The sequence below is a fragment of the Notothenia rossii genome (genome assembly GCF_949606895.1).
Source record: "Notothenia rossii genome assembly, chromosome: 11".
Classification (NCBI taxonomy): domain Eukaryota; kingdom Metazoa; phylum Chordata; class Actinopteri; order Perciformes; family Nototheniidae; genus Notothenia; species Notothenia rossii.
The window spans coordinates 57,601,251-57,621,986 of NC_136910.1; the positions used below are offsets into that span (position 1 = coordinate 57,601,251).

Consider the following 20,736-nt stretch of genomic DNA (forward strand, 5'->3'; position numbering starts at 1 on the left):
GAAGGAATGAAAGGGTTGGAAGTAAAGATCACAAGGCAGCATTAAGGGCTTTGTTCAGGGGCTAGGAACGGGTGAAGATGAAGCAAGAAGACATATTCAGGCTATGATGAACGATACAAAGGCTGACATGACATCAGAATATTCAGCTTTCATACATAAAGGAAACCTCAGATGGTCAAAGGAAGCTAACTGGGCTCAACAGAGCAAAGGCAATTAGACGTTATAAAGCAAGAGGAAGAAGAGTATTAATCAAACGTCTTTACGTGGCTTCAAAAGTGAAGAAGATGATGAAAAAGTAATACAAAGAAACTCAGCTCGGGAGCGTTGGGCAGATTGAGGGATGTTCAGAGGTTTTAAAAAATAGTTAATATTACAGGATATATTCACACTTCAGGATGTTGAAGAGTCTCCTCTGCAGAAAGTAACCAAATTAAACATTTAAAACACCCTCAGGATGATTGGGCAATGGTTCTTGCAGTAAAGGAGTATTCTTCATTTATGTAGGTCAAGCCCAGTTTGGCTGAGATTGTAAGAAAATGCATAAAAAACGGAACATTTTAAACGCAGAAAAAGCAGGTTTTTCAGAATAAAAGCCCCATAAGGTAACTGTGTCCTAACGTGAAACGCAGGAAGAGGCATGTTTTTCAAAATAAAACCCCATATAGTAATGGTTGCTTTAGGGGAAGGTGAGGAAGAAGCGTGTTTTTAAATTTTTTTTTTTTACGAAAACCACAAAGAGTAACTGCATGTTTTTCAAAATAAAAGCAGCATACAGTAACTTGAACCTTACAGGAAGCTCAGTAAGAGGAAGGTTTTTTCAAAATAAAAGCTGTAGGGGTAACTATATATTTACAGGGAGCTGCAGAAGACGCATGTTTTCCAAAATAAAAGCCCCAAGAAAATAACTATCTCTACAGGAAGCTCAGGTCTATACTTGTTTTTCAAAATAAAAGCCCCAGAAAGCAAGAATTTGAGGATTAATTTAAAAAAAATTGTAATCTTTCCTGTACACACTCTTTGTTTGACTGCTGGGCACTTGAGGTCACTGAGCATGTTTTTAATGTTTGATGTCTGATGTTTAATGTTTCAAAATAAAAGCACCCAGAAGATACCTCAAGAAAAGAAAATAACTATCTCTATGGGAAACTCAGATCCATGTTTTTTTTTCAAAATAAAAGCACCAGAATATGAGGATAAATGACATCTTTGTTTGGCACAGGAAGTCACTGAGTTTCGTTCACTGAGTTTCGTTCAGAGGGTAACTGTATACTATGCTTGTTTTTCAAAATAAAAGCCCCAGAAAGTAAGAATATGAGGATTAATAATGTTTTTTCTTTACCCACCTCTTTGTTTGGCTGCTTGGCGCTGGAGGTCACTGAGTTGGCTTCCCCAGAGCAGAGAAGGATCTGGGCCTGAGGTCTGTGACGGGTCCGGGTCCCACTGGAGAGACGGGTTCTTTAACCAACGCTCCGTAACCATTACTCTGAGTTCCCAGCAGGCAGAGGGCACTGGGTTTAGAGGGGCCAGAGTCTGAGGGGTCTTTATCCAGAGGCTGTTCAGGAATACTGAAGAGGTGCAGGGTGAGGAAGACTCCCCAGGTGAGCGCTGAGAAGAAGAAGATGACCTGGTACTCTGATCCCAGCGCCTCTCCCAGAACAGAGTGGCCCCAGTCCATCGCTCCCACCAGGTACCCGAACGCACCACCCAGACCTGGAGGAAACAGCAGAGATTAACACATGACAGATTATTTCTTTTTTATTCTACTAAAGTGATTTTATGGCTTGATATTTTGCAAATTTTGGAAAGGGTTTAGATTTACCAATGTTTTTTGGTGATCTCGGAACAGAAACATTTGATGCTATACATTCAGTAAGTACTTTCACACAGGAAATTATCAAATCTTTGGGGAAAAAAATGAATTTTGAGAAAAAATATAGAATGTTCAGATTTTCAGAACAAGTCAGAATTTAGAAAAAAAGTAATACAAAAAAACCTGAATTATGTGATTTTTGGAAAAAAGTCAGAATTTTGAGATTTAAAAAGACAGAAAAAAGTCCGATTTTAGAACAAGTCAGAATTACTGTATGAGATTTTCAGAAAAAGGGAGCATTTTGAGGAAAAAGTCAGAATTTTGAGATTTAAAAAGACAGAATATTTCAAAAAGTCAGAATATTTTTAAAGGTCCCATGACATGGCCATTTCTACTGATGATAATTCCATTGTTGAGGTCTACTAAAATAGATTTACATTGTTCAATTTTCCAAACTCACATTGGTTTCTCATCCAGCATCTCTGTATAGTATGTGTATTCACTCTGTCCTACACGGCTTGTTGGAGCTCCTGCCCCCCCCCCCCCCCCCTCTCCCTGTGAGCCCAATGTGCTCTGATTGGTCAGCTCGCCCACTGGCCCGCTGCTGCGAGGAGCTGACAGTGTTAGCTGGCTTACTGATGTGGTTTCCTGCTTGCTGCGAATGGACGCGGGAAGGGGGCGTGGTCAGGGGGCTGCAGCAACCCCCCCAAAAAGTCAGATTTTTAGAACAAATGTGATTTTCTGTAAAAGTCAGAATTATGATATTTAAAAAAAAAATAGTTAGAATTTGGGGACAAAATCTGAATATTGCGAAAAAAGTGATAATTTTGAGATTTTCAGGAAAAGGTCGGAATTTGAGAAAAAAAACTGAATTATGAGAATTTCAGGAAAAACTAATTATTAGTAATTTGTGTGAAATATTTTAATAATCAGCATATCATTATTTATTGGATTATGTTGCGTGACCTTGACTCTCATTGGGTGTTTTTTCTAGATGTGAGGAAATTCCCTCCAGGAGTTTTTGGTCAAAAGGACATTTTATCATCAAATCTTTCTCACTTCATTCTTGAGTCAAATTGGATGTTTGTACTGACTTCGGAGAAATTCCCTCTTCTTGTGATATACACTCAGGAGAGATGGACGTAAACAGAACATCAAAACATAATTCCTGACTGATCAACTGTGTCTCCCTGAAATCAGAAGCCCATTCCTCTTCATTAGAGCAGCTGGCAGGTAAAGTAACAACCACTTCAGGAGTCTCGCTCCACTCACTGTGAACATTACTGTGTGCTCGCCTCTGCTGTAAAACCTCAGTTTCTGTCGTCGAATCCAACCCAGTGTTTACCTCTCAGCCCCAAAATAACTGCTTTCATAGCAACGTGCAGGAATATCACTGTGTGTTCCCAAAGGTATCCATGGAGATGGAGAACAAGAAGGAAGAAGATATTATATACAGGACTCTTTAAAGTAGAGACACTACATACTAATATACACCTGAACATCAGCAGGAGAGGACTCTTTAAAGTAGAGACACGACATACTGATATACACCTGAACATCAGCAGGAGAGGACTCTTTAAAGTAGAGACACTACATACTCATATAAACCTGAACATCAGCAGGAGAGGACTCTTTAAAGTAGAGACACGACATACTGATATACACCTGAACATCAGCAGGAGAGGACTCTTTAAAGTAGAGACACTACATACTGATATACACCTGAACATCAGCAGGAGAGGACTCTTTAAAGTAGAGACACTACATACTGATATACACCTGAACATCAGCAGGAGAGGACTCTTTAAAGTAGAAATACTACATACTGATATACACCTGAACATCAGCAGGAGAGGACTCTTTAAAGTAGAAATACTACATACTGATATACACCTGAACATCAGCAGGAGAGGACTCTTTAAAGTAGAGACACTACATACTGATATACACCTGAACATCAGCAGGAGAGGACTCTTTAAAGTAGAGACACTACATACTGATATACACCTGAACATCAGCAGGAGAGGACTCTTTAAAGTAGAGACACTACATACTGATATACACCTGAACATCAGCAGGAGAGGACTCTTTAAAGTAGAGACACTACATACTGATATACACCTGAACATCAGCAGGAGAGGACTCTTTAAAGTAGAGACACTACATACTGATATACACCTGAACATCAGCAGGATGTCTTCTTTAATTGACAAGGACAAACTTTCTAAAGTATATGCAATGTAATGCAAACAAGGCAAACAACAGCCTCTTAAAGGTCTAACCCCATTTATTTGTAATAGGACCAGCAAATTGCTTCGTGTGTCGTGTCAGAAGAAAATGAAGGTCACAAATTAGTCGTGAAGTCTTTATGTGCCGTGAATATATTTTTGTAGAGTAGAAAATTATTATTTTACTGAACTCTAGTCTTAACTGCCTTATAGCTTATTTATGTCACGTTTTCCCCGAAAATCATGGAAAAAATACATTTGTTATTGCCCTTTTTTCTGACGTATGGAGAAATAAACAGATAATTCCCTCTGTATAAAACGTTGGATCAGGATTGAGGAACCTGGCTTGATCAAATGTTCACATGTCTGGAGTGAACATGTATTGACATTGCACCATTTCAAGGTTTTGATTGTAGGTGAATGCACATCCTGCTTTTTCCTGGAATGCCTTTTCTTTAACCTCAGGGAGGACATGTCTGCAGAGTATTGATCATTCCTCTTCCTCTGCACAGGATCATTATAAGAAAGGTCACCCTAAAGCAGAGGTGGAGTACAAATACTTTGTTACCGTACTGAAGTACATTTTTAAGTACGTTTCTGGTATCAGTACTTTACTCCACTACTTATGTTTCTGACGACTTTTTACTTTGACTTCTTACATTTTGAACTCAAATACCTGTACTTTCTACTTCTCACATGTTGAACTCAAATACCTGTACTTTCTACTTCTCACATGTTGAACTCAAATACCTGTACTTTCTACTTCTTACATGTTGAACACAAACACCTGTACTTTCTACTTCTTACATGTTGAACTCAAATACCTGTACTTTCTACTTCTCACATGTTGAACTCAAATACCTGTACTTTCTACTTCTTACATGTTGAACACAAACACCTGTACTTTCTACTTCTTACATGTTGAACTCAAATACCTGTACTTTCTACTTCTTACATGTTGAACTCAAATACCTGTACTTTCTACTTCTCACATGTTGAACTCAAATACCTGTACTTTCTACTTCTTACATGTTGAACTCAAATACCTGTACTTTCTACTTCTTACATGTTGAACCCAAATACCTGTACTTTCTACTTCTCACATGTTGAACTCAAATACCTGTACTTTCTACTTCTTACATGTTGAACTCAAATACCTGTACTTTCTACTTCTCACATGTTGAACTCAAATACCTGTACTTTCTACTTCTTACATGTTGAACTCAAATACCTGTACTTTCTACTTCTTACATGTTGAACCCAAATACCTGTACTTTCTACTTCTTACATGTTGAACTCAAATACCTGTACTTTCTACTTCTCACATGTTGAACCCAAATACCTGTACTTTCTACTTCTTACATGTTGAACTCAAATACCTGTACTTTCTACTTCTTACATGTTGAACTCAAATACCTGTACTTTCTACTTCTTACATGTTGAACTCAAATACCTGTACTTTCTACTTCTTACATGTTGAACTCAAATACCTGTACTTTCTACTTCTTACATGTTGAACTCAAATACCTGTACTTTCTACTTCTTACATGTTGAACTCAAATACCTGTACTTTCTACTTCTTACATGTTGAACTCAAATACCTGTACTTTCTACTTCTTACATGTTGAACTCAAATACCTGTACTTTCTACTTCTTACATTTTGAACTCAAATACCTGTACTTTCTACTTCTTACATGTTGAACTCAAATACCTGTACTTTCTACTTCTTACATGTTGAACTCAAATACCTGTACTTTCTACTTCTTACATTTTGAACCCAAATACCTGTACTTTCTACTTCTCACATGTTGAACACAAATACCTGTACTTTCTACTTCTTACATGTTGAACTCAAATACCTGTACTTTCTACTTCTTACATGTTGAACTCAAATACCTGTACTTTCTACTTCTTACATGTTGAACACAAATACCTGTACTTTCTACTTCTTACATGTTGAACTCAAATACCTGTACTTTCTACTTCTTACATGTTGAACTCAAATACCTGTACTTTCTACTTCTTACATGTTGAACACAAATACCTGTACTTTCTACTTCTTACATGTTGAACTCAAATACCTGTACTTTCTACTTCTTACATTTTGAACCCAAATACCTGTACTTTCTACTTCTTACATGTTGAACTCAAATACCTGTACTTTCTACTTCTTACATGTTGAACACAAATACCTGTACTTTCTACTTCTTACATGTTGAACACAAATACCTGTACTTTCTACTTCTCTCATTTTCCAAACAGGCTGGTTCCTTTAGTCTGAATGTGTGTTTGGTGGCGTGATCATTATTATTTAGAGTCATTGCGTGCCTATTGATTTGAACACGATCCGTGTATCCATCATTTCCTGGTCTTCTCTAAAGAAGAGGGACCAATGGAAACGTTGTCATGTTGCCGTTGGTCACCATGGAAACATTCATTAGCTAACAATGACATTATTGTTCTATTAATATAAAGGGAGGTCAGGTACTCTTTAAAACAGCTGCTAGTTATGGGTACTTTTTACTGAAGTACATTTCAAAGCCTCTTTACTTTGACTTGAGTAAAGAAGTTTAGTCAGTACTTCTACTTTCACCAGAGTATTTTTAAACACGAGTATCTGTACTTCTACTTGAGTATACTTTTGCCATCTCTGGCCTAAAGGCACATTCCTCACAGGGAAACATTTCTCACTCCCTGTTCTTTCTTTAAAGCTCACATACCAGCGCCTCCAGAGTCATGTGCTGCGTCTCTCAGCTCAGACCCATGACTGCAGCACATGATGAGCTCAGGGCTGATTACTGCCGGACTCACACCACCCGGTGCCTGCTGACGGCTCAGAGCACACCCCAAACATCATGATGCTCCAAAAGTATACATCTACTTGATCCTAAACTCATTTGGATCATATTTAGTAACGTAGAGGAGTCAGAATGTTAAGATTTATGAAAATAGTCAGAAAAGTCATAATTATTAGTTTTTCAGAAAAAAGTCAAATTTTTGATTTTCGGAATAATTCAGAATTCTGAGAAAAAAAAGTCAGATTTATGGAATTTTCTGAAAGTGTTTTTCTGCTTTTAAAATGTTTTGTAAAGCACTTTAAATTGCTTTGTTGTCAAAATGTGCTACATTAAAAAACTACCCAAATATGTGGTAAAGTATCTCGTGTATTTGTCGAAGGTAAAAAAGCCTGTGGCTCCGTCAATAGGGGCTCAAATATGTGTGGACCGTTACATGACTCAAATCTCACTGTACTGTATGACAAAAATAAAGAGGGTTTTTAAACAACCTACGCTTCGTTAACACATCCACTAAATAGCAAGTTATTGGCTCACTCTTAAATTTGTCTAAATGTGTCCATCGGGCAAAGAAATCTCCAAAAACAAGTTGTGATATCATCCAGGATGTGAGTAATGCAGCCTTTTGGCCTCGGACACATCGAGCTCTCCTTCAGAGGGAAAAGTTGTATGAATGAAATCTCAACTTCCAGACATCGAGTATTATAAAAGAAATCTCAGCTTCCAGACATCGAGTATTATAAAAGAAATCTCAGCTTCCAGACATCGAGTATTATAAAAGAAATCGATGCTGCTTTCTGGCCTCCGTCTACTTTCTCTTTTGTGTCGACTGAAGGCCTTTTCGCCGGCGACACTTTTTCTGAAATGTTGTCATTACGTCAACGACCTGAAGGTGAAGTGAACACGGTGAAAAAGTGGCCATTAAAAGTTTGTGGAAAAGGCAATTCAAATCCCTCTGCAATGTCACGGTTTGGACCTGGAGCTAATGTTCAATATCCTGCAAATCCCTCAGAGGGAGAAGGAGTTCAAATGAAAGACTGGTCCAAACTCACGCTCTGAGGAATTTATTAAGAAAGGAAGCATTCAGTTTAATTTGGTGATCCTAATCTGATAAGACCACGTCAGGAACACAGGGACGTCGTACTGGCACCATCTCAATGACGTGTGAGCCAAACAACGATCACATAGGCGAGTTTTGACTCATGGGGTCTGTTGGTCTATTTTTAATGTGGGTAGATTTGAGATAATTACATTACAGAATTCTTCAGGAAGAAGTCAAAAGAAATCAGAGCACACGCTAAACATCATGATATGTGTTTGCAGGGTATATGCAGGAATCCTGAGGTCAAATTTAATACCTTTTAAGACCTTTTTAAGACCCTTTCCATACATTTTAAGACCTCATCGCAACTTTGAGTTCTAACCGGTTACATTGGCAACACACTTTACCTAACATTGACTATATTGACTGTAAGATAGCAAAACTAAACAGAGTGCAGACAGACTACTGAAGCCTCCTCTCCACATGAACTTCAACCTCTCTGTGAAGGTCAGGTTTAATGCAGTATGCTGCTTTGTTGCTTCTGTACTCTGTGCTCTTTCATTCCAGTAAAACTCCTCAGAAAACATTAGAAACCAGTATTTGACCAATAAACAAAACAATTGACAAAACTTTGAACTATGAAATATGTTAATCTTTGGTGAGCTTCAGCGGGGTAATGCCATATAGGAGCTCCCTCACAAATACCCAGGGGTTAAACTGGGCTGGGGCTGTCCGGGGCTAAGCCCTGGCAAATAGGACGATGCTCTGACGTCATCCCCCTCACACATTTGTCATATGTTTACAAAAAAGGATATATATGTTAAGACTTTTCTCGTTCTTAATATAGACTATATTTAGGATCGATATTTGTTGACTTTACTTTAAAATAGCAGATCTCTGTGACTAGATATAGTTTGGGGAGGACGCATACGGTAAAACGCATACGCAAGCGCAAAAAAGTCTTCCGTTCACACGCATTCGATTCATTAACGTGTCCGTTCACACTAGACCGCTGGAAATGCTGGAAATGCTGTAGTACATATGTCAGGCCTGTAAGTGGCGCTGCTGCCGCCACAAAATACACCAAAAGCAGCGAAGAAGACCCCGGAGCATGGTTGCCATGGTTGCCCTTCTGTTTATTCTCCGCGGTGGACGGCGTGTTCTCCTGCTGTATCTCTCAGGTAGTCCACCAGCAGATGAAAAACACCCACCTCTCCGCCTCTTCCAAGGAACGAGGGGACCGTGCGGCAGTTTCCGTTAAAAAAATGTTCCACCGGTAACATGTCCGTTAAAGTTTAAATCTTCCGTACAAAATTAGAAAAGTGCCGGTCAGAGGTCTTCTTTGTTATTTATTGAGCTTTAAAACAAATTGATAACGACTCTGTTCTCTGGATAATAATATTTAATAAACGGTGCCTGCCTCTCTTTTCCTCCCCCTCTTCTGACAGCCCAGCAGCAGCAGGAGACGTGGGGAGAGGGAGGCGGGCTATTTCATCGTTATCAGAAAATGATCATATAGGGCACACATGGAGCCGTTGGACCCCCAGAGCGTTGCGTATGCCGGTCTACCCACCTTGAGACCCACCGCGACGAAACTTAAAATAGGAAGCAGCATTTTACGGCGCGCTATGGGGGCAGCCTTGAGGGGGTTTCCCGACATGTCGTTTCAGTAAATTAAAGGGTGTTTCATGTTGTCGTTGCTGTGGGACTTCTTAATACCTTGGAAAATGCCGTTTAATACTTTTTAATACTTTTTAATAGCCTTAATTTTCGCTAAATTGATTTATCAACTTTTAATACCTTTTAAGACCCCGCGGACACCCTGGTTTGCTTGATCCTCAACTCATTTGGATTATATTTAGTCAGGAGAGGAGTTCAAACTAAACACAAAAATAGCCAGAGTTTTAAGATTAAAAGAAATAAATACAGAAATGTAAGGAAAAAGTGAGGATTTGAATTTTTTTTCTGAATTATTAGTATTTTTTAATAAAGTGGAAACGTTGAGAAAAAAGTAAAAAAGTTTTAGATATTCAGAAAAACTCAAAATGTCGAGATTTGGAAAGAAGTCAGATTTTTTTTTTAAAAAGTAACTATTATTAGTTTTGGAGACAAAAGTAAAACATTTGAGAAAAAAGTAAAAAAAAAAGTGTTAGATATTCAGAAAAACTGAGAATGTAAAGATTTTCAAAAAGTCTGATTTTTTGGGAAAAAAGTAACAATTCAGACTTTTTCAGATAAAAGTAAAACATTTTGGAAAAAATACATCATTTTGAGATTTTCAGCAAAATATTTTTTAAGAAGAAACGTGAGGATTTGAAAAAATGTCAGAATGATTAGTTTTTCAGAAAAAAGTCAACATTCTTTTCTTTTGATATTCAGAAAAAGTCAGAATTTAGAGAATTTTAAAAAGTCAGATTTTTTGGAAAAAAAGTCAGAATTATTCCTTTTTCAGAAAAAAGTCAAAATGTTGCGATTTTCTGAAAAGCTCAAAATTCTGAGGAAAAAAAGTCAGAATTATGGGATAAAAAAGAATGAAAGCGAAAACAATTATCAAAAAGGCGAGTTTTGTCTCCTTGTCTGTTTTTCTATTTTGAATGTTTTTGAATTGGAGCTAATTTCAATGCTAACGCTGCTAGCACTGAGCATATTATGTTTTCACAGCAATTTGTGAAACAACACTGACATCAAACCACATTTTGTCATCTTACAACTGTTGATAATTTAACATTTAGCAGTTACAGAAACACATAAGGATTTATTTGGGGTTGTCAGATTTTAGCTCCGTTTTTGGTCTCCACCACCAAATATCTGTATTTTTTAGTATTTGGGTGTTAGCTGTTTAACCCCAGGCTTCTCTGTGCCCTTGAGCAAAACACTGAACCTTAACTATTTCCAAGCAACATGTTTAAGTTCCCAAACAATTAAAAACATTTCTTTTGTGATGTCAATTAAAACGAAAGCTTATAAGAACTACTTGGTTATGTTATGTAAAGAAATCCTGGTTTGACGTTTCCTTTGCAATGTAAATTAAGTACAGATGTCCTTTCTTTTTAAAAACGTTGATATTAACATAGGACACAAGCAGCACTCTTAAGTGTTATATTTTAACCATACATTTGCCTCTATTTCTTGCACAAGCAGACTTCTGCAACATATTTATAATACCTCAAAAAACAAAATTCATTTCCCTTGAAACTCATGGATCGGTGAGTTTAATTGTTAAAGCAGTCCATTTATCATTTGAGCTTTTATCTGGGAAACATCAGCCTGATTTGGATGGAAAAGGAAGCTGATATGTAGGAGTGAAACAAAGTCTGGCACTTAACGCCCACTAAAAACATGTCATTTTATACTCTTGTACAGACTAAGCAAAGACAGAGCTAGGCTAGCAGTTTCCCCCTGTTTCCAGTCTTTATGCTAAGCTATGCCAACTGTCTCCCTAAAATCAATGTTCTTATTTAAGCCTGATCACATTTTGAAAAAAGAGGTCATCCAGTCTTACTTAACTTTCACAGATGGCAACAACGTCCATAAAATCCAATTCACACTTCCTTCAGGGCTCTTCCACCCACTCCATATCACGCTATAAATACCATCCATTAAACTCAGAATCTCTGCCATACATCTCTGATAACTACTCCTGCTCAAACTGTCACCAAACAAACAACAAGTCGTGATGAATTCACAGCAAAACACACGTTGGAAACGCCATAAAGTGGAGATTTATTAAAGATATAAGCATTAAAAAAGCATTGAAGTGCAAAAATACTCCTCTGACTGGAAGAGAACTCTGCTCCAAAGCTTCTCTTGATAACTGGAATTAAACTCCCATTGTTTTACATTAATATTCAATTTAACATTTAATAATAATTTCCTTAAACAATTAATGTATATATAATATCCTGCTTTATAGTTTTGTTACCGTACATTTGTATTTCCACATTTAACTTGTTAATACTATTTTATTTCTTTTTTCAGAAATATTTTGGATTGTTTATTTCTGATGTTTTCTTTCTCTTATGCCCTGCTCAATCAAAACTAAACATAAGAGAGTCAGAATTTAGAGATTTTTATAAAAAGTCAGCATTTTAAGATTTTAATAAAAAAGTCTGAATTTTAAGGAAAAAGAGAGGATTTAAAAAAAAGTCTGAATTATTAGTTTTTCAGAAAAAAGCCAACATTTTGAGAAAAAAAGTCAATATTTTTAGATGTTTAGAAAAAGTCAGAATTTAGAGATTTCCAAAAAGTCCGATTTTTTGGGGAAAAAGTAACAATTATCAGTTTTTTAGGTAAACGTTAACATTTTGATAAAAAGTCAGAATTTTAAGGTTTTGATAAAAAGTCAGAATTTAAAGAAATAAAGACAGATTTTTAAGGAAAAAGTGAGGATTTGAAAAAAACCTCTGAATTATTAGTTTTTCAGAAACAAGCCAGAATTATCAGCTTTTTAGAATAAAATCAAAATGTCGAGAAAAATATATATTTTTGATATTCAGAAAGAGATTTCCAAAAAGTCAGATTTTTCAGGTAAAAGTCAACATTTGGAGAATTTCAGAAAAAGTCTGAATTTTGGGATTTTCAAAAAGTATTTTTAGGATAAGATAAGACTTTATTCATCCCGAAGGAAATAGTTGTGCCAGAGTTACAAAAACACAATAAACAAAGCAGCATAATAATAAAACCGTACACTAACAGTGCCGTGAAAAGAGCAATTAAATATCTACCGGAAAACATCATTAAACATCATTAATGTAAATATTAACAGTATTTAGTAGTGAAAAAATACGTAGTGGCAGATATACGTAACTGCACGTTATCATAGCACATTATTAATAATAATATTGTTGTATAGCAGCGAGTGTTTTGTAAAGACGGTAATGATATTTATGTTGCACATATTAGAGCTTTTCAGCTGGGAAACCTGATTCGGATGTAAAAAGATATTGGGCTGTAGGAGTGAACCGAAACAGAGAAGTTGACGGACCAAAACAAAGGGCGGAAAGAGTGTGTTCCAATACTTAATAAAAGTATTAAAACTAGGGCCGGGACTCGATTAAAAAAATTAATCTAATTAATTAGAGGTTTTGTAATTAATTAATCGAAATTAATCGCATTTTTAATCGCATATAAATATTTGACAGCTCTGGCGATCCACTAGCACCCCCCCTCCCCCCCAATTTTGCATTTTGAAATGCTCCCGATTTCTGAGGGCAACTATGGTGTGGGTCCTTGTACTCCGAGTCGGGCTAACGTCCACGCTAGCTTCCACGCTAGCTGCTATATGTTTTGCATTGAGGTGATACTTGAGGCTTGATGTGCTGCGGTGAGATGCAAATTCCTTTTTGCATAATTTGCAAACAACCGTGCTCTTATTGACGCTTCCATCCGTCCGTTTTTTAAAACAAAATGTCCCATCCACGGGGCCAACCAAAGCGGTCTCATCAGCTTCTTCGTTCACGTTTGACTATTGTTCACTGTGGTTTGTTGTTGTTTGAAGTCATGAACGTTAGTTGGTGCTCCAGTATAATCGGTACGCCTGAAACTCATCCAGTGAGAAACGTTCCGCGGTGCAAAAATAAGTGCGATTAAAATGTGTTAATTTTTTTAACGCGTTAATGTTTGTGTAATTAATTAATCTTAATTAACGCGTTAAAGTCCCGGCCCTAATTAAAACACACTCAAATTGAGATTTCCTGGAAGCAAGAAGAAATTCACTGTGTCTGGCGAAGTGTGGTGTGGAAGCTTCTGCAACGCAAACATTTCCTAAATTGGGATCAATAAAGTACTTCTTATTTGATCTTATCATAACAGTGCCTGTGTTACACACCTGTGAGTAGAGCGTGGTAGTGAAGCCCTCTCTCTTTGTCTGAATGAGAGCACACATCGAACAGGTACGCTTTGATGGGTCCGTCGATGAAATCTGCGGCGAAGTCGAACAGAACGACTCCCAGCATCACGATCACGATGGCCCAGGTGCTCTTCAACGACTTGTCCGTGACTAATTCTGAAAGACAGAACAGAAACACCTCATCATTCACAAACTGAATAATGACTAGTACTATGCTCGAAGTGCCAAAAAGAGAAATCCAACAGGTGCAGCACTTTGAGAGACACTCAGAGACATTAAAGATTAACTCTAATTAAAAAACCTGACCGTCTACATAATTTCCTCTGAAGAAATAAAGGATGCAAGAAAACATCACAGGCTAGATGAATGATTGATGTCCGGACGGCAGAGAGTAAACACAACTTCTGAAAAGCCATCTGTTTCCACGGCAACGCAAACAAAATAATTGAAAAAATGACATACACCAGCACTTGAAATGTTTTGGTTTATTTGAAGCGAATGTACTTGCTGTCCTGAATTTGTGTTGAAGATGTTTTGTAAGTAGGTAGTCCAAACATTTGGACTACCTATGTTGTAAATGTTTTATCTTTTCAATTTGCACACGGCATCTATTGCACGTCTGTCCGTCCTGGGAGAGGGATCCCTCCTCTGTTGCTCTCCCCGAGGTTTCTCCCATGTTCCCCTTTAAACTGTGGTCTAAGGACAGAGGGTCTAAGGACAGAGGGTCTAAGGACAGAGGGTGTCATATTGTCATACTGATATTCTGTACAAACTGTGAAGTCCACTGAGACAAATGTAATATTTGTGATATTGGGCTATATAAATAAACATTGATTGATTGATTGATTGATTGATTGATTGATTGATTGATAAGTGGCTTTGCATGGAAGTGACAGCTGAATGAAATGTGCTGTAGCTTGTCAGCAGGTAAACTGAAAGATACTGTAAGCAAGGTGATGTATTATAATTGTTCATATCTCGTTTTACTGTAGGAAATAGTTTAAATATACGAAAAAGGATTAGGGCCACACTCACACAAAATGTTGAATTGTTTCTCAAAATTCGGCCTTTTTAAAAAAAAAAAAAAAATTGTTTCTCAAAATCTGACTTTTTTTTTCCTTGAAATTATAATTTTTTATTTTATCCTGAATTATTTTTCCCCAAAAAATGTTAACGTGAATTCTGATGTGACTTTATTCTCAAATTTATCTTTTCCCAGGATTCAGATTTTTTTCTGACAAATATTATTTTTCTGAGACTTCTGATGTTTTTCTCAAAAACGACTTTTGACTCAGAATTCTGAAATGTTTCTCAAAAATATATATTTATTTTATTCTGAGTTTTTTCTCCCCCAAAACATTTTCAGAAAATGTTGACTTATTTTTTATTATTTATTATAAATTTATTTATTTCTTTTTTCAGTAAACAATGACATACTGTAATCAAGGTGATGCAGTGCAATAAGGAACATCTTATTTTAGGAAAGAGTTTAAATATACAAAAAAGGATTAGGGCCACACTCACACAAAATGTTGAGTTCTTTCTCAAAACCTAACTTTTTTCCTTGAAATTATAATTTTTTATTTTATTCTGAATCTTTTCTCCCCCAAACTTTTTTACGGAAATTCTGACTTTATTCTCAAATTTCTCCAGGATTCACATTTTTTCCGAAAAACATTTTTTTTCTGAGACTTCTGATGTTTGTCTCAAAAATATTTATTTTATTCTGACTTTTTTTTCCCGCTAAAACATTTTCAGAACATTTTGACCTATTTTTGTAAAGATTCAAATTTTCTCACAAAAATATTTCTTCTGAAAATTCTGACTTTTTTCCTGAAAATTCTGACTTTTTTCTCTTAATTATAATTTTTGTTCTCAAAACATTTTTTTTCTTCAGATTCTGATTTTGAACAGTTTTAAAAAATCCTGACTTTTTTTTCTAAAAATATTGATTTTTTTTTTCCGGAGTACAAACAAAAAGCATAAATAAACTTCCTGTACAAAAAGTAATTAAATTAACTTATTACCTAAAGAACATAGTGTTTTTTAGAATAAAAATAAAATCCCAGTGTATTGATAATTTGGTTCATCATTCGCAAACATTTTTTAATTACACGTTTAAATTATATGTAGTATAGCAGAGAGAGGTTGTTATGCAGTTACACGGAGTGACCTCTATAATTATGAAACAAACAGAGTTAGTTCAAATCAAAAGGGAAAACTCGACAATACTGACAAACAATGCAAACATTCACGACATGTGGCATTTTCTACAATCCTGAGAAACACGGAGAGATAATCAGCTTAACGAGCGTAAGAATACTTTATGCTCCGTGTGATGATTAGAGCGAATATCAGAGAAAGAAAAGAAAGAAATAATAATAATAAAGAAAGTCAATCAACAATCAAAGCATTCAACTAAGAATTAAATATATTTAAAACAAGCTGATTAGGCAAGCAGAAAAAGTATCGTGCAGCTCGTTTAATAAACATTGTGTTGTTTATTTTATGGTTTAATTATAAATCAACCTCTCCAGAACATGTGCCAAACACTTCACAAGTTTGCAGACTTTTGGGGATTTAAAAAATTGTGTTTAAAACTAACGGTTTAAAAACAATTTCTCAGTCATCTGTGTGTGCCAGCGGGCATCACATCGACCTAACAAGTCACACACTTCAGTCACAAGTTCAATGTGTGAGCAGAGGAGCCACACGGGACCTTTTATCTCGTTATTTTTATCAAAATGTCAGAACGAGAAGATACTGATAAGTTTGACTGCAGGAGCTACAAAGCAAAGCATAGAAAGCTTACACAAGTGTTCACGCATATCTTGAGTTTTACAAGCCATGATTATCTTTCCGAGCAGCGGACATAAGAATAAGATTAAATGATTTCTCTTTTTGTAATTCCAGTTTCTCTAATGGAGAGAGATGATTATTCATTCTCTGTTATTCCCTCTGAGTCACAGCCGGCGCCCAAAACAAGGGCTCATTCTCTGATTTGACAAGACCAAAAATACATCCGAGCCCCCCCCCCTCTCTGTCTGCTTTTCTGTTTCTCACACTTTGTACTTCTACTCCACCGCATTTATGTGATACTTGTTTACTTTTTGCATACATAAAACGATGTAGTGTATATTCTATGTATCTACTAAGGAGTACACAATAATCCAAACGTTGCTATTCATTGACAAATTACAACACAAACAACATGATATTGTAACATTCCCTCAAAGAGTCCTCTCCTGCTGATGTTCAGGTGTATATCAGTATGTAGTGTCTCTACTTTAAAGAGTCCTCTCCTGCTGATGTTCAGGTGTATATCAGTATGTAGTGTCTCTACTTTAAAGAGTCCTCTCCCGCTGATGTTCAGGTGTATGTCAGTATGTAGTGTCTCTACTTTAAAGAGTCCTCTCCTGCTGATGCTCAGGTGTATATCAGTATGTAGTGTCTCTACTTTAAAGAGTCCTCTCCCGCTGATGTTCAGGTGTATGTCAGTATGTAGTGTCTCTACTTTAAAGAGTCCTCTCCTGCTGATGTTCAGGTGTATATCAGTATGTAATGTCTCTACTTTAAAGAGTCCTCTCCTGCTGATGTTCAGGTGTATATCAGTATGTAGTGTCTCTACTTTAAAGAGTCCTCTCCTGCTGATGTTCAGGTGTATATCAGTATGTAGTGTCTCTACTTTAAAGAGTCCTCTCCTGCTGATGTTCAGGTGTATATCAGTATGTAGTGTCTCTACTTTAAAGAGTCCTCTCCTGCTGATGTTCAGGTGTATATCAGTATGTAGTGTCTCTACTTTAAAGAGTCCTCTCCTGCTGATGTTCAGGTGTATATCAGTATGTAGTGTCTCTACTTTAAAGAGTCCTCTCCTGCTGATGTTCAGGTGTATATCAGTGTGTAGTGTCTCTACTTTAAAGAGTCCTCTCCTGCTGATGTTTAGGTGTATATCAGTATGTAGTGTCTCTACTTTAAAGAGTCCTCTCCTGCTGATGTTCAGGTGTATATCAGTATGTAGTGTCTCTACTTTAAAGAGTCCTCTCCTGCTGATGTTCAGGTGTATATCAGTATGTAGTGTCTCTACTTTAAAGAGTCCTCTCCTGCTGATGTTCGGGTGTATATCAGTATGTAGTGTCTCTACTTTAAAGAGTCCTCTCCTGCTGATGTTCAGGTGTATATCAGTATGTAGTGTCTCTACTTTAAAGAGTCCTCTCCTGCTGATGTTTAGGTGTATATCAGTATGTAGTGTCTCTACTTTAAAGAGTCCTCTCCTGCTGATGTTCAGGTGTATATCAGTATGTAGTGTCTCTACTTTAAAGAGTCCTCTCCTGCTGATGTTCAGGTGTATATCAGTATGTAGTGTCTCTACTTTAAAGAGTCCTCTCCTGCTGATGTTCAGGTGTATATCAGTATGTAGTGTCTCTACTTTAAAGAGTCCTCTCCTGCTGATGTTTAGGTGTATATCAGTATGTAGTGTCTCTACTTTAAAGAGTCCTCTCCTGCTGATGTTCAGGTGTATATCAGTATGTAGTGTCTCTACTTTAAAGAGTCCTCTCCTGCTGATGTTCAGGTGTATATCAGTATGTAGTGTCTCTACTTTAAAGAGTCCTCTCCTGCTGATGTTCAGGTGTATATCAGTATGTAGTGTCTCTACTTTAAAGAGTCCTCTCCTGCTGATGTTCAGGTGTATATTAGTATGTCTCTACTTTAAAGAGTCCTCTCCTGCTGATGTTCAGGTGTATATCAGTATGTAGTGTCTCTACTTTAAAGAGTCCTCTCCTGCTGATGTTCAGGTGTATATCAGTATGTAGTGTCTCTACTTTAAAGAGTCCTCTCCTGCTGATGTTCAGGTGTATATCAGTATGTAGTGTCTCTACTTTAAAGAGTCCTCTCCTGCTGATGTTCAGGTGTATATCAGTATGTAGTGTCTCTACTTTAAAGAGTCCTCTCTGCTGATGTTCAGGTGTATATCAGTATGTAGTGTCTCTACTTTAAAGAGTCCTCTCCTGCTGATGTTCAGGTGTATATCAGTAGCTGGTTCCTTTAGTCTGAATGTGTGTTTGGTGGCGTGATCATTATTATTTAGAGTCATTGCGTGCCTATTGATTTGAACACGATCCGTGTATCCATCATTTCCTGGTCTTCTCTAAAGAAGAGGGACCAATGGAAACGTTGTCATGTTGCCGTTGGTCACCATGGAAACATTCATTAGCTAACAATGACATTATTGTTCTATTAATATAAAGGGAGGTCAGGTACTCTTTAAAGCAGCTGCTAGTTATGGGTACTTTTTACTGAAGTACATTTCAAAGCCTCTTTACTTTGACTTGAGTAAAGAAGTTTAGTCAGTACTTCTACTTTCACCAGAGTATTTTTAAACACGAGTATCTGTACTTCTACTTGAGGAAAGGATGTGTGTACTTTAGCACTCTGGATCTGATTATCCTCCCTCATGACTCACCTGAGACCACAGCGTCTCCATTGAGGAACAGAGTGAGTCCCACCAGCATCAGGACCCCCAGAGCCAGGATGTACGGCCTCCGGCGGCCCCACGACGAGCGGCAGTAGTCGCTGGCGCTGCCGATGATGGGCTGCAGCAGGAAGCCCAAAATGGGGCTGATCAACCACACCAAGCTGTACAAACTCCGAGGAAGACCCACGCTCAGAAGCACCGGCGTGACGAAGGCGGCCTCCACTGCGTAACAAAACTCCCGTCCAAACATTACTGTGGCGTGGAGAATTAGGCGTCCTCTGGAGTGCCTGTGTGGCTCCACGGTTCCAAAGACACCACTTTCCCCACTTTCCATGAAGGTTTCTTTGGTGAAGTCTGTCTGTGGGTACAGGGAAGAAGTGATGTGTTTACCGGCCTCTGGGATTCTGCAGGGCTGAGAACTCACAGACTGGTCCTCTGATAACAGGGTCATGGCTGGAAGAAAAGGGGGAGAAAGAGGGGGAAAGGAGATGAGAAAGAGGGGAAGGAAGGAAGGAAAGTGTAGGTGAAAAGAAATGGAGAATAGGGTCCGCCAGCTGATGAGGAAACGTCAAATCCTTCGCTCGGTTTGAGCTAATCCGCCTCTCTTTCTACTGCATAGCTGAGCAACCAGTCCACAAGGATTTACTTCAGGTCCAAGAGCACTGAAGACCAAAAGGGAAAAGGGAGGAGAGAGAGCAGGGGGGAGTATTTAAGGATTACTGAAGGGCTCTTCCCCTTTTTGAGATGTTTCAAAGTGCTGTAGTAAAGGCCTGAGGCGGCTCATGTGAGTGTGTGAGGGATTACATGCATGTGTGTGTGTGTGTGTGTGTGTGTGTGTGTGTGTGTGTGTGTGTGTCCTCTCTTCTTTTGCCACCCATGATCAACCACAACAAATACTTTGTTACTGTTCTTCAGTACATGTTTCTGGTATCAGTACATTACTGCACTACTTATTTTTCTGACTACTTTTGACATGTTGAACTCAAATACCTGTACTTTCTACTTCTCACATGTTGAACACAAATACCTGTACTTTCTACTTCTTACATTTTGAACACAAATACCTGTACTTTCTACTTCTTACATGTTGAACTCAAATACCTGTACTTTCTACTTCTTACATGTTGAACTCAAATACCTGTACTTTCTACTTCTTACATGTTGAACTCAAATACCTGTACTTTCTACTTCTTACATGTTGAACACAAATACCTGTACTTTCTACTTCTTACATGTTGAACCCAAATACCTGTACTTTCTACTTCTTACATGTTGAACTCAAATACCTGTACTTTCTACTTCTTACATGTTGAACTCAAATACCTGTACTTTCTACTTCTTACATGTTGAACACAAATACCTGTACTTTCTACTTCTTACATGTTGAACCCAAATACCTGTACTTTCTACTTCTTACATGTTGAACTCAAATACCTGTACTTTCTACTTCTTACATGTTGAACACAAATACCTGTACTTTCTACTTCTCACATGTTGAACCCAAATACCTGTACTTTCTACTTCTCACATGTTGAACTC

At 37.4% G+C, this 20,736-nt stretch overlaps 1 protein-coding gene across 1 annotated transcript in view; it reads right to left on the bottom strand.

The window, feature by feature from the left end:
• The window catches only part of slc45a2 (solute carrier family 45 member 2), a 27,635-nt gene extending 7,596 nt beyond the window's left edge, over positions 1–20,039 (bottom strand). The window contains 4 exon segments of the mRNA XM_079658787.1: positions 1,271–1,393; positions 1,396–1,710; positions 13,704–13,880; positions 19,186–20,039. Of these exon segments, the coding sequence (XP_079514913.1) occupies positions 1,271–1,393; positions 1,396–1,710; positions 13,704–13,880; positions 19,186–19,648 (1,078 nt within the window). The 5' untranslated portion in view covers positions 19,649–20,039.
• Between the last annotated feature and the right edge of the window lie 697 nt (positions 20,040–20,736).